Source organism: Acinonyx jubatus, chromosome D2, assembly GCF_027475565.1.
Source record: "Acinonyx jubatus isolate Ajub_Pintada_27869175 chromosome D2, VMU_Ajub_asm_v1.0, whole genome shotgun sequence".
In the NCBI taxonomy this organism is placed as follows: Eukaryota; Metazoa; Chordata; class Mammalia; order Carnivora; family Felidae; genus Acinonyx; species Acinonyx jubatus.
In genome coordinates this window covers 7138515-7150810 of record NC_069393.1, presented here as the reverse complement: position 1 = coordinate 7150810, position 12296 = coordinate 7138515, and the positions used below count along the sequence as shown (strand labels likewise).

Below are 12296 nucleotides of genomic sequence, written 5' to 3'. Positions count from 1 at the left end.
GCTTCCCACTGTCAGCATAGAGCCCAATACAGGGCTCAAACTCAAACTGAGATAATGACCTGAGCCTAAACCAAGAGCCAGACGCTTAACCGACTGAGCCACCCAAGAGCCCCAGCAATTTTTTTTTAATATAAAGAGAGTCCTTGGCACTGCGACGTCACAGTGTTTGTGCTGAATCTTGGTGGGACCCAAACCTTAGAGAGCGTTCCTGCACTAAGACAGCACGCCTGCACGGGAGAACTGATCTGTGCCCTTGCCTCCTGGAGTCTCGTTGGCTGGTTCCAAGAGAGAGCTGACTCGAGTTCTTAGGCATCATGAACTCTGGCTTCTTTTGGAACTGAGTCAGACCAGCAGTTAACTCCAAAGGGATGCCCTTCATGGCGTGTCCTACTAAACTCCATCTGAGAGGGTTTTGTTAGCTTTCCCTGTGGTGCCTTTTCTCCCCCTGTAGGTACCTCTGTTGGACGAAGCAACTGCTACACAGCCTGACCTGGAGAAAAACCCTTGAATGACAGTATTTACCATGCCCTAAAACTCAGTTCTCTCATTTCATCAGACGCTCCCAGGTGTACACATTGCGGAACGAAAAATTCACAGGCACACACAGCCTTCCACAAAGGCAACAGGTTATTGGTAAGTGAGAAATTAGGCATACAGAATCCCAGGATTCTACTCAGAGTTGTAGGTGATAAGTCTGAGTACAAAGCAATTGAAAAACCCCAGAAAATGATTAGTAGTTCAAAGCACAGCCTTCAGAGTTAAGCAGCATGGCTCTAAAACTCAGCTCTGTCCCTGGTGGACCAGAATATGCCATAAAATATCAGCATCTCTGCATTTGATAAAGCTCTCATTGTGAGGCAGGACTGTATCCTTGTAATCTAGAATTCTGTGTGTGTTTTCTGGCTACACTTCCCCACCCTCAACAACCCTTGGACAAGTCACTTAACCTCCCTGGCTGAAAAAAGGGAGAATAATAATACTCTGTTCTCAAGGTTGTTGTGAAGATTTAATAAAATAATATCTATGGTTAAAACAGTGCCTAGTAATTCTCAATAAATAACTGCTCTGCCCTGCACAGTGAATAGTTTGGGATACTAAGGATAACAGACCAAATCCCTTCCCCACCCTTTTTCTTAATCTTTCACATACTAAAGTATCACTTTTACTGTCTTGGAATTCTTTTTGTCTTGGTGTTATACTGAAAACAAATTTTTTTTTTTTGTAAATATTCTTCTGTTTCAAAATTCAACAGAATAAATCGAAGTATGCGATAAAATAATCAGCCACTTCCTATTTCATACATTTCCAATAATAGGATAGAAATTACACAGTTTGCAAAATGTAAAAAGCATGCCTTGCCTTGTTCCAACAAATCTCTCCCCACATCCCAGCCCAATCTGACGCTCACCCTCTCACCCCTGCCTCCTCTCAAAAATGTGTTTCAAAATAGAAAAATATTATCCTCTGTGGGTGACCTCTAAACTGATTACAATTCTGAATACATCCATCATCATTTTCTTGACCAATACTCTCCCAACCCCAAATACTAATAATATTTTCTAAAATCCTTAAGACCAAATATCTAAATGAGGGCAACAATTCATTCCACTCCCTTAATTATATAAATGATAACATAGAAAAAAAGGAAACCTATCTGGGGGTTAAATTCTACCTTTAGTAGAAGATGAAACAAATTCTACTGTCTTCAGCAATCCTCATGACATTTTAGTATAGTCTTCCTCAGGAAAGCCTACCACTGGCCATTTCAACTGCAGTAAGCGTTTCATGCCACAGACCTGAGCACATCACCATAAATAATTTCTTACAGCTTTTCACCTCCTTTGAAAGCATAACTCAGCTCATCGGCTAAAAGATATCCCATCCCACGGTGCCAAATCCCTGCATTTCTCTTCCAGCAACTAAATCAATTCAAATGCCACATTCAGACTGGCGAAGCTCCGTTGGAATACCAAGGTGAGATTTCTCCAGGAAGAAAATCAAAGACATTGTGACAGTTCAAGTTGTTCCAAGTCCTCTGATGTGTCCCCATCTTCATGCAGAGGAGCAATGCTCCCAGGTGCAGGCAATGACACTGCTTCCTCTAGAGCCCTCTTTTTTTTTTTTTTTTTTTTTAATGTTTATTTATTTTTTGAGAGAGAGAAAGACAGAGTTGTGAGTCGGGGAGGGGCAGAGAGAGAGGGAGACACAGAATCCAGAGCAGGCTCCAGGCTCTGAGCTATCAGCACAGAGCCCGACGCGGGGCTCAAACCCACAAACCATGAGATGGTGACCTGAGCTAAAGTCGGATGCTTAACAGATTGAGCCACCCAGGTACCCCTCATCTAGAGTCCTCTTGTCTTCTCTGGATTTCTCCCATGTTCCCCTCCCCCTAGTTTCAACCATTGCCTATGAGCAGATAACTGCTACACCTAAACCTCCAGGCTTGACCTTTCTCCTTGATATTTCCATTGAATATAAAGCTCTTGATCCAAACCTCCCATTTTTACCTTCTATGAAACCCAATGATCTCTTTACTTCCCTAAATGAACACCAAAGGCATTAGAGATAAGGCCAGAAATGATTAGAATTCAGTTTTATGGTTTGGCTATTGCATGGTATTGGTCAAGGATCTCAAATACAACGGGACATAGTGGTAACATAGTTTTAGTGGGTTGAACAGAAGAAATTGCAATTTTTGGAAGTCAAAGTGGTCAATGTCGAGAATTTCATACGTTCATCCTAATACGTGTAAAATGCCTCAAAATTCTAATAAAGAGCAATGACATTATGTAACTTCTAAATAATTATTTTCATGGAGCAGTGGCTCAGTAGGTTAAACGTCCAACTCTTGGCTCAGGTCATGATCTCATGGTTCATGAGATTGAGCCCCGTGTCAAGCTCTGTGCTGACAGCCTGGAGTCTGCTTGGGATTCTCTCTCTCGCTCTCTCAAAATAAATAAATAAACTTTAATAAATAAATATTATTTTCACATCTTATTTGACTATCATGAAATAACTTAAAGATTCCTTATGACTGTAAAAGGTAGGATTTCTTGGTTGGCCAGTCTCAATTATAATTGTCTATATAAGACTCAATCACAGGTTCATATTCAATATAGGTCTCATTTGCCCCAAATAAGTGTATATTCACCTCTTTGTCCATTTGGTCCTCACGATCACTAAAAAAGGAGATTTTTCCAAGACAGCATGCCTTGTAATGAAAAGGTTGTCACAGATACTATTAAGAATCTATTTATAATGTATAACGATTCCTGGGGATTATAACTAACAAATTTACCTGCTAGCAAAAAGAAACAAACAAAGCAAGACAACCCAAAGTCATGCTAACGTCTTAGTCTTGAACTTGGCCTGTCCTTTCCAGGACACATATATTCTTCAGAATCACCCACGTCTATTCTCTCTTATCCAGTTCTACTGGGAAGTACAGCACATTTTCCAAAAAAAATTGGTTTTACCACAAAAACACACATTTAAATTATACTTATCTGAATCATAAGTGAATTTGTAATTTTCTTTATTAAGTGGGTAAAGATTTTCAATCTGGAAAATAAAACTGGTCATTTCAAATCAAATTTAGGTTACCAGAAACTTTGTTCATTAAGATGGTGACACATTATACTTTAAATAAATCTGCATGTATGAAAGTTTAATTTCAAAAATCTCTAAATTCCAATTATTTTTAAATTAAGCAGCTTGTCTTTGAAGGCTCAATCTTAGACTAAGGATTAAGTCAGACAACTCCATCATGTTGAGGACTTGAGAAAAACACTTTAAGAAAATATTTTTTTTAACATTTATTTTTGAGAGACAGAGCACGAACGGGGGAGGGGCAGAAGGCGAGAGGGAGACACAGAATCTGAAGCAGGCTCCAGGCTCTGAGCTGTCAGCATAGAGCCCCATGCAGGGCTTGAACTCATGAACTGTGAGATCATGACCTGAGCCGAAGTCGGATGCTTAACTAAGTCACCCACGCGCCCCAAGAAAATATTTTTTAAAAGCACTAGACAGTAAGCATGATTTGGAGTTAATACATAGATAGCTCAAGGAGTTATAAAGACTGCAAAACTAGGTTGTTAATTATTACATTTAAAAATTTTAATTGTACTAAATGCCTTTTGGAAATAGAACTCATAACTTTTTTCATTCCGCAAATGAGTTCCGAGTCTGAGCAGGCTCAGTGCAGGGCTCCGGGAACCAGAGAGTGTCTGCCCACAGCCCTCAGAGGGAGGCCAAAACACTACCAGGTGACCCATGTTCTAGAAGGCTAGCCTCCTGGAGGAGGAACTCCAGAATGAGCAGAGGACGGACGTAGGGGCTGGGTATAAGGCAAAGGGGTGAATACCACTTTGCGGGGTTGGACCTTGAACCTGTGGGGGAGAAATGGAATAGTAGACAGAGGCTAGGTGAGACCTGGCCTCACAAACCACTGCATGGGGTCTAAATTCTCTCCTGATGGCAATTAAAAAAAAAACACAGAGGAACTTTAAGCAGGAAATACCATGACCAGGCTTGTGTTCTATAAAGATCATTCCTGCCAGGATCATGGAGAAAAGCCTGCAGAGAAGCATGAGCTATGGGAGGGTGACAGCACAGGAGGCCACCACCCTAATCGAGGCAGGAAACACAGAAGCTCTGAAGACCTTAACGTATATAACAGGAGGAAGGGGCAGGGTCCAGAGGACTTAAGCAGATGGGCTCCACCAGAGTTGACAGGGAGGGAGGCACCAAGGATAACTCCCAGGATCCCGCCTGGGTGACACGGAGGAAGATGTTTCCGTTCACCATGACAGGAAACCGCCCAGGTGGGACATTCGGGAAATATTCTCTCCTTTCTTTCACCAGCCTAGTGGAATGGGGTGTCCTTCCTGTGCACTTCGCACTGACCTTTCTGTCTCTTGAACTGGGCTGTAAGTTCCTTAAGGCCTAAGGTGGTGTCAACTCAATTCTCTATCCCTGGACACGAAAAATGTCCAACGAATGAAAGAAAGAATGACCGTGCCTGTGGTCCGTTTAGATTTTGCTCTTCAGTAGGGCTGCAGGTAAAAAAAAAAAAAAAAAAAAAAAAAAAAAAAAAAAAGCAAAGAACGTTTCCGATCTGGAAAAATTGCGGGGAGGGGGACAGGTGCGTGCCCCCAGATGTGCGTTTGTGTAGAAAATGTTCCCCCAGACTTCTTTGGAAAGACCAATCCCTTGCGCTCAAGATTTTCCTTCCTTTGGAATTTGTCTAGCACAGCAGTTAGCAAACGCTCCCCCTAATCTTTGCTCTCTGTTCTTTCTGGAAGAATTAGTACCGTTCCCAGGGAAACAGCGGTACAATTCTGACTGTCCTCCAACGTATTCCGTACCGACTCCTCTGCTCATCATGGTGGCTCCCCCGCCCACTCGGGGACTGTGCCTTTTCTGTAGGTGTCTCCCAGCTGCAGCCACTGACTGCAGCTTTCTGACAGCTTTCTGAAGCCACGTTCATTAAGTTTCCCAGCTAAGAATTACATCCGTCCTCCCACACCCTTGTAGAATCTTCTTTTGAGTTCAAGTTTCTTCCCTGGTGAACTTGGCTGAAGGCGTGGGGCCCCAGCGTCTCGGGGAGGGTCTGAAGACAAAAAGTGACTTTTCTGCCTTACCACTCGAACCAAGTGTGTATTTAGAACAACCGTCCCTCCGGGGTCAGAGGTGTCTTGGTGCTCATGCTAGATTCTTCCTTTCCACGCCTACCCATCGGCATCCTTCTCTGGACATCAGAGGCCCCTTAGAACTCCAGCCCTCCCTTCAAGTGATGGATGGCCTCGGGAACACATGACTTGTCCCACAGCCCTGGAGCTCACCCCCCTGCCCTGGATGACATGTCCTGTAAATATGCCACGTTCTATCTCCTGGCAGGTAAACCGATTCTTCTCATCAGTTTGCTTGTTCCTTGTCAATACCATGGTCTTGACTTTCCAGTCCAGGAGCTCTGACGGCGGGATCATGTCTGCTTAACTGGATTTATACAGCAGCCTCCCGTGGAACAGCACAGGGCCATTTAATACTTCTATAATCCCTCCTGACCACTCTCAAATTGATGCCTTCCTCACCATTTCTCCTACCGGCCCCTAGATCTAAACCTGGCCACTCTACCCTGCGGGTCCCATCTCAGGCTTCTGCCTGGGTCTCCTGGCCTCAGGTCCTCCTGCATCCGATTCATTCCGCAAACAGTCGGCTTCTTCAAGCACGGCCCCTTGGAGCTCCATCACCTGCAGCCTGCGTCCCCTGTAAGCTGGCCCCCTCTCTCTTCTGTCTGAAGTTCAACCTGCATCCTGAGCTTTAGCTAAGCCTGTCTCTTCCTGCTCCCTCAAGCACATCAGAAGCAGCAGACGCATCCAAGAATATGGAGCTGGGTGTCCTAGGCTGGCCACATTGGCTACTTTCTCCTTTCAGGCTCTCACTCTCTAAGCTTGTTCCCTTAGCCCTTTGTCAGAGGGTGGTGAGGGGGGGTCCAGGAAATAAAAGGGTGAGGGTGCTTTCATAGCACGAAAGGGTGACTGGCCACTCAGCTGATATTTAGTTACTACTTAAATTATGGCCTGGCCCAAGTCCTACTCCTTTACAAAGCTACTTCCTCATTATTTGATTTGACCTCCCATAATTTTTGTTCTTTACACAACGAGCGCTGGCACTTAATGTTAAACAACGTCTTATTTTCTAAGTGTTCAAGTGTGTAAATCCACTCTTTAAAAGTACACCAAGAGGCGCCTGGGTGGCTCAGTTGGTTAAGCGTCCGACTTTGGCTCAGGTCATGATCTCGTGGTCTGTGAGTTCGAGCCCCGAGTCAGGCTCTGTGCTGACAGCTCAGAGCCTGGAGCCTGCTTCGGATTCTTTGTCTCCCTCTCTCTTTGCCCCTCCCTTACACCCTCATTCTCTCTCAAAATAAACGAATAAACTTAAAAAAAATGTATATCAGGGGAGGGGAATGATGGGAAGTTAGTGTTTAGTGGGCACAGAGTTTCAGTTTGGGATGATGGAAAAGTTCAGAGGGATGGGGATGATGGCTGCATGGCCATGTGAATGTATTAATGTCACTGAATCGTACCCCTAAAAATGGTTAAGGGGCGCCTGAGTCGCTTAGTCAGTTAAGTGACCAACTTTAGCTCAGGTCGTGACCTCATGGTTCATGAGTTCGAGCCCCATGTCAGGCTCTGTGCTGACAGCTCAGAGCCTGGAGCCTGCTTTGGGTTCTGTCTCTCTCTATCTCTCTCTCTCTCTGCTCCTCCCCCATGTGTGCTCTGTCTCTCTCTGTCTCCCTCTCTCAAAAACAACCACTAAAAAAACATTTTAATGGTTAAAATGGTAAATTTTGTATTATATATATTTCTCCGCAATAAAAAAAACAAAAGTACAGTAAAGTCACTAAGGAACAAATCCGTGCTTCATTGTCCCCTAGCAATCCAAGTGCAGACCTACTGCACAGCTAACCACCATTACACCAGTTGCTAAAACAAATATTTGCCACATGAAGGTAATAACATTTGAACATGTATAGTGCCTAAAGCCCCTTCAACGTAAACTGATGTAACCACTAGACCTTGAAAAGCATGACAAGGTGAGAAAGGTCTCACGTCTTTATTTTCTAGATAAAGAAACAGAAACTTGAAGGCTTAGGGACTTGATCGCGGTCGGAGAGTACCAGAGAGCACTGGGATTCCTCTAGGTCTCATCAATCTGAGAAAGTTCACAAGCGTTTCATTAACCATTCACCTTGTTGGAACACACAGTGCCTTTTCTCCAGGGAAATAATCAGGCAGCGGCAGACTGCAACATGCAGCGGGGAACAGCCTTCACCTGTGCCCTTAAGCAGCAGCTGCTCTCCTCAGAACACAGAACTCTCAGGTCCCTGGGCTCTCTGTTTAACCTGGACCCTGTGGGCAGCTGCTCCCACACATGTCCGTCCATGCTGCCTGAGCTGACACGGCGACACTTTGGCCTGGATGGCAGACTTGCTCCAGGGTGAATGGTGAATCGGACCCTCTAAATTACAGACATGCAAAACAACTTGACTTTCTCTCCAGAATGATTAAAACCAGTGAGAGTTCCGAATACAGAATAAATGAACCACTCTCTTATTCTCCCAACGACTGGTACAAAAGTTTATCCGTCCTCTAGCCATAAACAAATTAAGGATGTAGGGACCCTTTATACTTCAAAACACATAGTCATTTCCTTAAAAGGCCTGTGCGAGGCTCCCAGAGTGAAGGACAGCGCCCCAAGCTCACAGAGATAGCACACATATTCAGCATTGCTGTTCTCACAAGTCACCTCCTGATTAGGCTTCCGTTGAACTGAAGGTTGAATGTGTTCCTTGGTTCCAAGAGAAGCTTGCTTCTAAATACCAAAGCTCTAGGAGTTTCAAAAGTCCACTGAAGACAGCCTAACTTACATGAATATGTATATCCCTACCCGTTACTAAACTCCCCTGAAAGAGAAAGGGAGCCCTTCGAAATGCCTGCACATACTTATGCTAAATTCAGTGTCTTCTAAATTGCCTCTTTTTGGAAAAAACACTACACTTCCTCAAAAAAATTGAAAATGGAACTACCACATGATCCAGAAATTTCATTTCTGGGTATAAAACCAGCAAAATTGAAAGCAGGGTCATGAAAAGGTATTTGTACAGCCATGTTTATACCAGCATTATTCACAATAGACAAAAGCAGGCCAAGTGTCCACCTGCGGATAAGTAAACAAAACATGGAAGATACATACAGCGGAATATCAGTCAGCCTTAGAAAGGAAGGAAATTCTGACACAGCCCGTAACACGGGTGAACCTTGTGAACATTATGCTAAGTGAAATGAACCAGACTCAAAAGGACAAATACTGTTATGATTCTACCTATATGAGGTCCCTAGCGGAGTTAAATTCTTAGAGACAGAAAGTAGACCAGTGGTTGCCAGGGGCTGGGGAGAGGGGAGAATGCAAACTTATTCTTTAATGGGTATCCAGAGTTTAGTCTTGGAAGATGAAAAGAGTTCAGAAGATTGGTTGCATAACACAACAATGTGGATATTCTTAACTCCGATGAACTGCACACTGAAACATGCTTAAGATGGTCAATTTTATATGTTTCTTACCAAAATTTGTAAAAATCATCAAAAAAAAAAAAAAAAGAAAGAAAAAAACAAGCACTCTACTTTTGTTAAGTCCTTCTGTAGCAAAGAATTCCACACCAGGGAGCAAGGATTACCACAGCCCATGAGACTCTCTGAACCGTGGATATAATTAGGCACCGCATCCATTATAACGCTACACACGTCATCGTGTGTTACCAGCATCTGTTGACAGATCTCATACCCAGCATATCACTGAAATGGCAAGTGTGGAGAAGGTAGCCCACAATAGAAACAATGGCATTTTACCCTTGTCCTGTTCCAACAGTTTGTCTCATACGACATAAATAGAGGCCACTGCTCTGGCTACACTGAGCTCACAGCTCGATACTATTTTATTGACCTGAGTAGGTTCTATACCAAAAGTAGAAACAGAGTTCTCTTCTGGATCTGTCCAGACCTGTGTCCTAATGCAGTGGATTCCCCACTCACACCCGCAAGATCTGTGTGTGAGCTCAGATTTAGCTTAAAAATAAAAATAAAAATAAATTCTCACTTTAAACTTAGCATTCTTTTGAATTGGGATCAGGAAGTATAATAATGTATGTCAAGGGCTATCCAATTATATTATATTCATGCAGGTATGCCAAACTTAAAACAAAAATTACAACAATGCCATTATATCAAAAAATATTGTGAATGCATTAAAAAAAATATGACAAGAGATATATGTCAATGTGGCTTTTGGAAACTGACATCAGCTCTATCCAAAACTAAAAAACAAAAGCAGAAACCATTGTGATCAGACTATCATTCCTAAAAATGATGGGCAGACTATCTGCCCCATTCCTTAGCTATTTACTGTTTCCCATACAAAAAAACAAAAAACAAAAAACCCATGACCATGAAAATGTACCAATCAAAACTTTGGGGAAATTTTTTAAAGAGAAACACTCATGCTAAAAATTAAAGTCACTTTTGAACTTCTGTTTGACAATGCATCACCTAGTCCAGATGACACGTTCATAATCCATGTGTTTTCCCTCACAATGTCATTTAAAAATTGTAGAAGATTTGAAATTTTATTTTCCTTTATATTTATCACTTCCAATTCTCTGGTTTCCAAGAAAGTGGGGATAGTGGAAGTCTTAGGAAACTAACGTGGAGGGTGAAATATAGCCAAATTTGAGGTTTAAAGTAGTAACAGTAAATGTATTTTTACCAGAGAGGGTAGACAACCAAAGAGGAATCTTGATATAAAAACAATGCTTGGCTATTTGACAATTATCCAAATAGGGAGAGATCCTTCCAGGAGAGATCCTTCGCTAACACTGCTCACTGGGAGAGAAAGTACAGATGTACGTGTTTCCCACGGTCGTACACTAATTCACCAAGTAATACAGCACACTCACTCACAGTGGCAGCTACACTTCCTATGCACACATATGGTCAACAGAGGTTATTCAGGTCAAAGCAGGTCCTTAGAAGGGAAATCCACTTTGCTCCACCCCCAGAAAAATAGGGGAGGGGGGAGTGTAGGGCACTTTGCTTTTGTCATGACACTGTCATCATAAAGTTGGGTTCGAAGGTCTGCGATGGCATGCCTGACCCTACCAGGCTCTGTGCCCAAACAGGAGGTGGGTTTAGCCTCCTGGTGAACATTCTCTACGTGTTCCAGCCAAGGGGATCAAGAAGAAACCTTGAAATAGTGGAATATTCCACTGGGCCCCCACAGCGCCAACCAAGTTGGGCCGGGAGCTTTCAGAGTTGGCTGACTCCCTCGTCCCTGTGTGCTTACCTCAATGAACCACAAATAGAGCGTGAAATAATTATTACTTCATTGGTGAATGTCTAGTGTCCACACAGCATCCCTCTCTTAGGAGCCCCAAACACTTAAGAAATGATTTGCAAATCTACTCTTCGGGCAGCCCTGTGACTATCCCATTGACGCTGATGCTCACTTGACATTTTTATTTGAGGAGAGATGGGCTGGGGGCAAATGAACACAGTGGTGCAGGTTAGTATAACTCTTGCGGCGAAGGTCACAGACTCCAGGGATCGGGAGCAGACCGACCTGAGACTTTCAGGTTCTGGTCTGACACTGGTTAAAGCAGAAACACACACACTGTTCCCCTTTTAACGTTTTTCGTTTTGTGACTCTTCAGTTACTTACACACGCGCGCGCACACACACACACACACACACGCACACTCGCGCGCACGCACACACGCAGGGCGCCCGGGTTCGTGCCCGTCCCTGGACGTGTTCTCCTTCCTCACGGGGCACGCGGGCTACGATGACACGGGACAACACAACACCTCCACCACGCGCCCACTCGCAGGTGCACGCAGTGGGCGATCCCGCGGGGGGACCGGGACACACGGACGCGCGGGCCAAGCCCGCAGACGGCGGGCACGGGGCCCTTGCTGACCTTCCTCTGCTGCTTCTCCCAGGCCGGGTCGAGGAGCAGGTCGCGGTCCCACTCCTCCTCCTGGATCATGTACTCGTCATCTTCGTAGACGTAGTTGTACTGCACGCCGGGCTCTATCTGGTTCATGGCGCTCGGGGGGCCGGGGCTGCGGCGGGGCGCGCACGGACTGACGGACGGACTGACGGACGGGCGGGCGGGCGGAGACGCGGCGGGGCCGGCGGGCGCGCGGAGCTCGGCAGAGGCGCGGGCGGCGGACTGGCGGGCGCGGGGTGACCTTCGCGCGGCTCCTCTCGGGGCGGCACGCCTAGACGCTGGGTCGCGGGCGAAGCACCAGCTCGAGCCGCTAGCAGCTGCCGCGCCGCTTAATACCCGCGCCGCCCGTCACGTGGCCGCCGGGCCGCGCCCCCGCCCCGCCCTCCGCCCGCCCCCGCCTCTGCCCCCGCCCCCGCTGCGCCGAGCACGTGCTGGCGGGCTGGGACGCGGGGCGGCTGGGGGTCCCCGATCGCGCGGCTGCAGCCAACCTCCTTGGCCGCGAGCGGAGCCTGCATGCACCAGCCCACGCCTCCCACTTACCCTTCTGCCTGGCGGCGGGCTCGGTTGCGGGCGCCTGAGCCGGTTACGGGGAGGAGGGGTGGGTGTACGCGGGCCCCGGCCCGGGGCACCCATGGTCGGGATCCCTGACCACCTCCAACGCATCCAAGTTTTCCATATATCATTTGCATATTCACGTTTTCCACGTATTTCCATAGATAACACGCACATAC

General features: G+C 45.6%; 1 protein-coding gene across 3 annotated transcripts in view; it reads right to left on the bottom strand.

The window, feature by feature from the left end:
• ACTN2 (actinin alpha 2) overlaps positions 1–11868 on the bottom strand; it is a 72630-nt gene extending 60762 nt beyond the window's left edge. For 2 of the 3 annotated variants that reach the window (XM_053207420.1, XM_027046951.2), the window contains exon 1: positions 11533–11868. In XM_053207420.1, the coding sequence (XP_053063395.1) occupies positions 11533–11658 (126 nt within the window). In that variant the 5' untranslated portion in view covers positions 11659–11868. The remainder of the gene's footprint in view (positions 1–11532) is intronic. The other variant, XM_027046950.2, reaches the window with a different exon arrangement.
• Between the last annotated feature and the right edge of the window lie 428 nt (positions 11869–12296).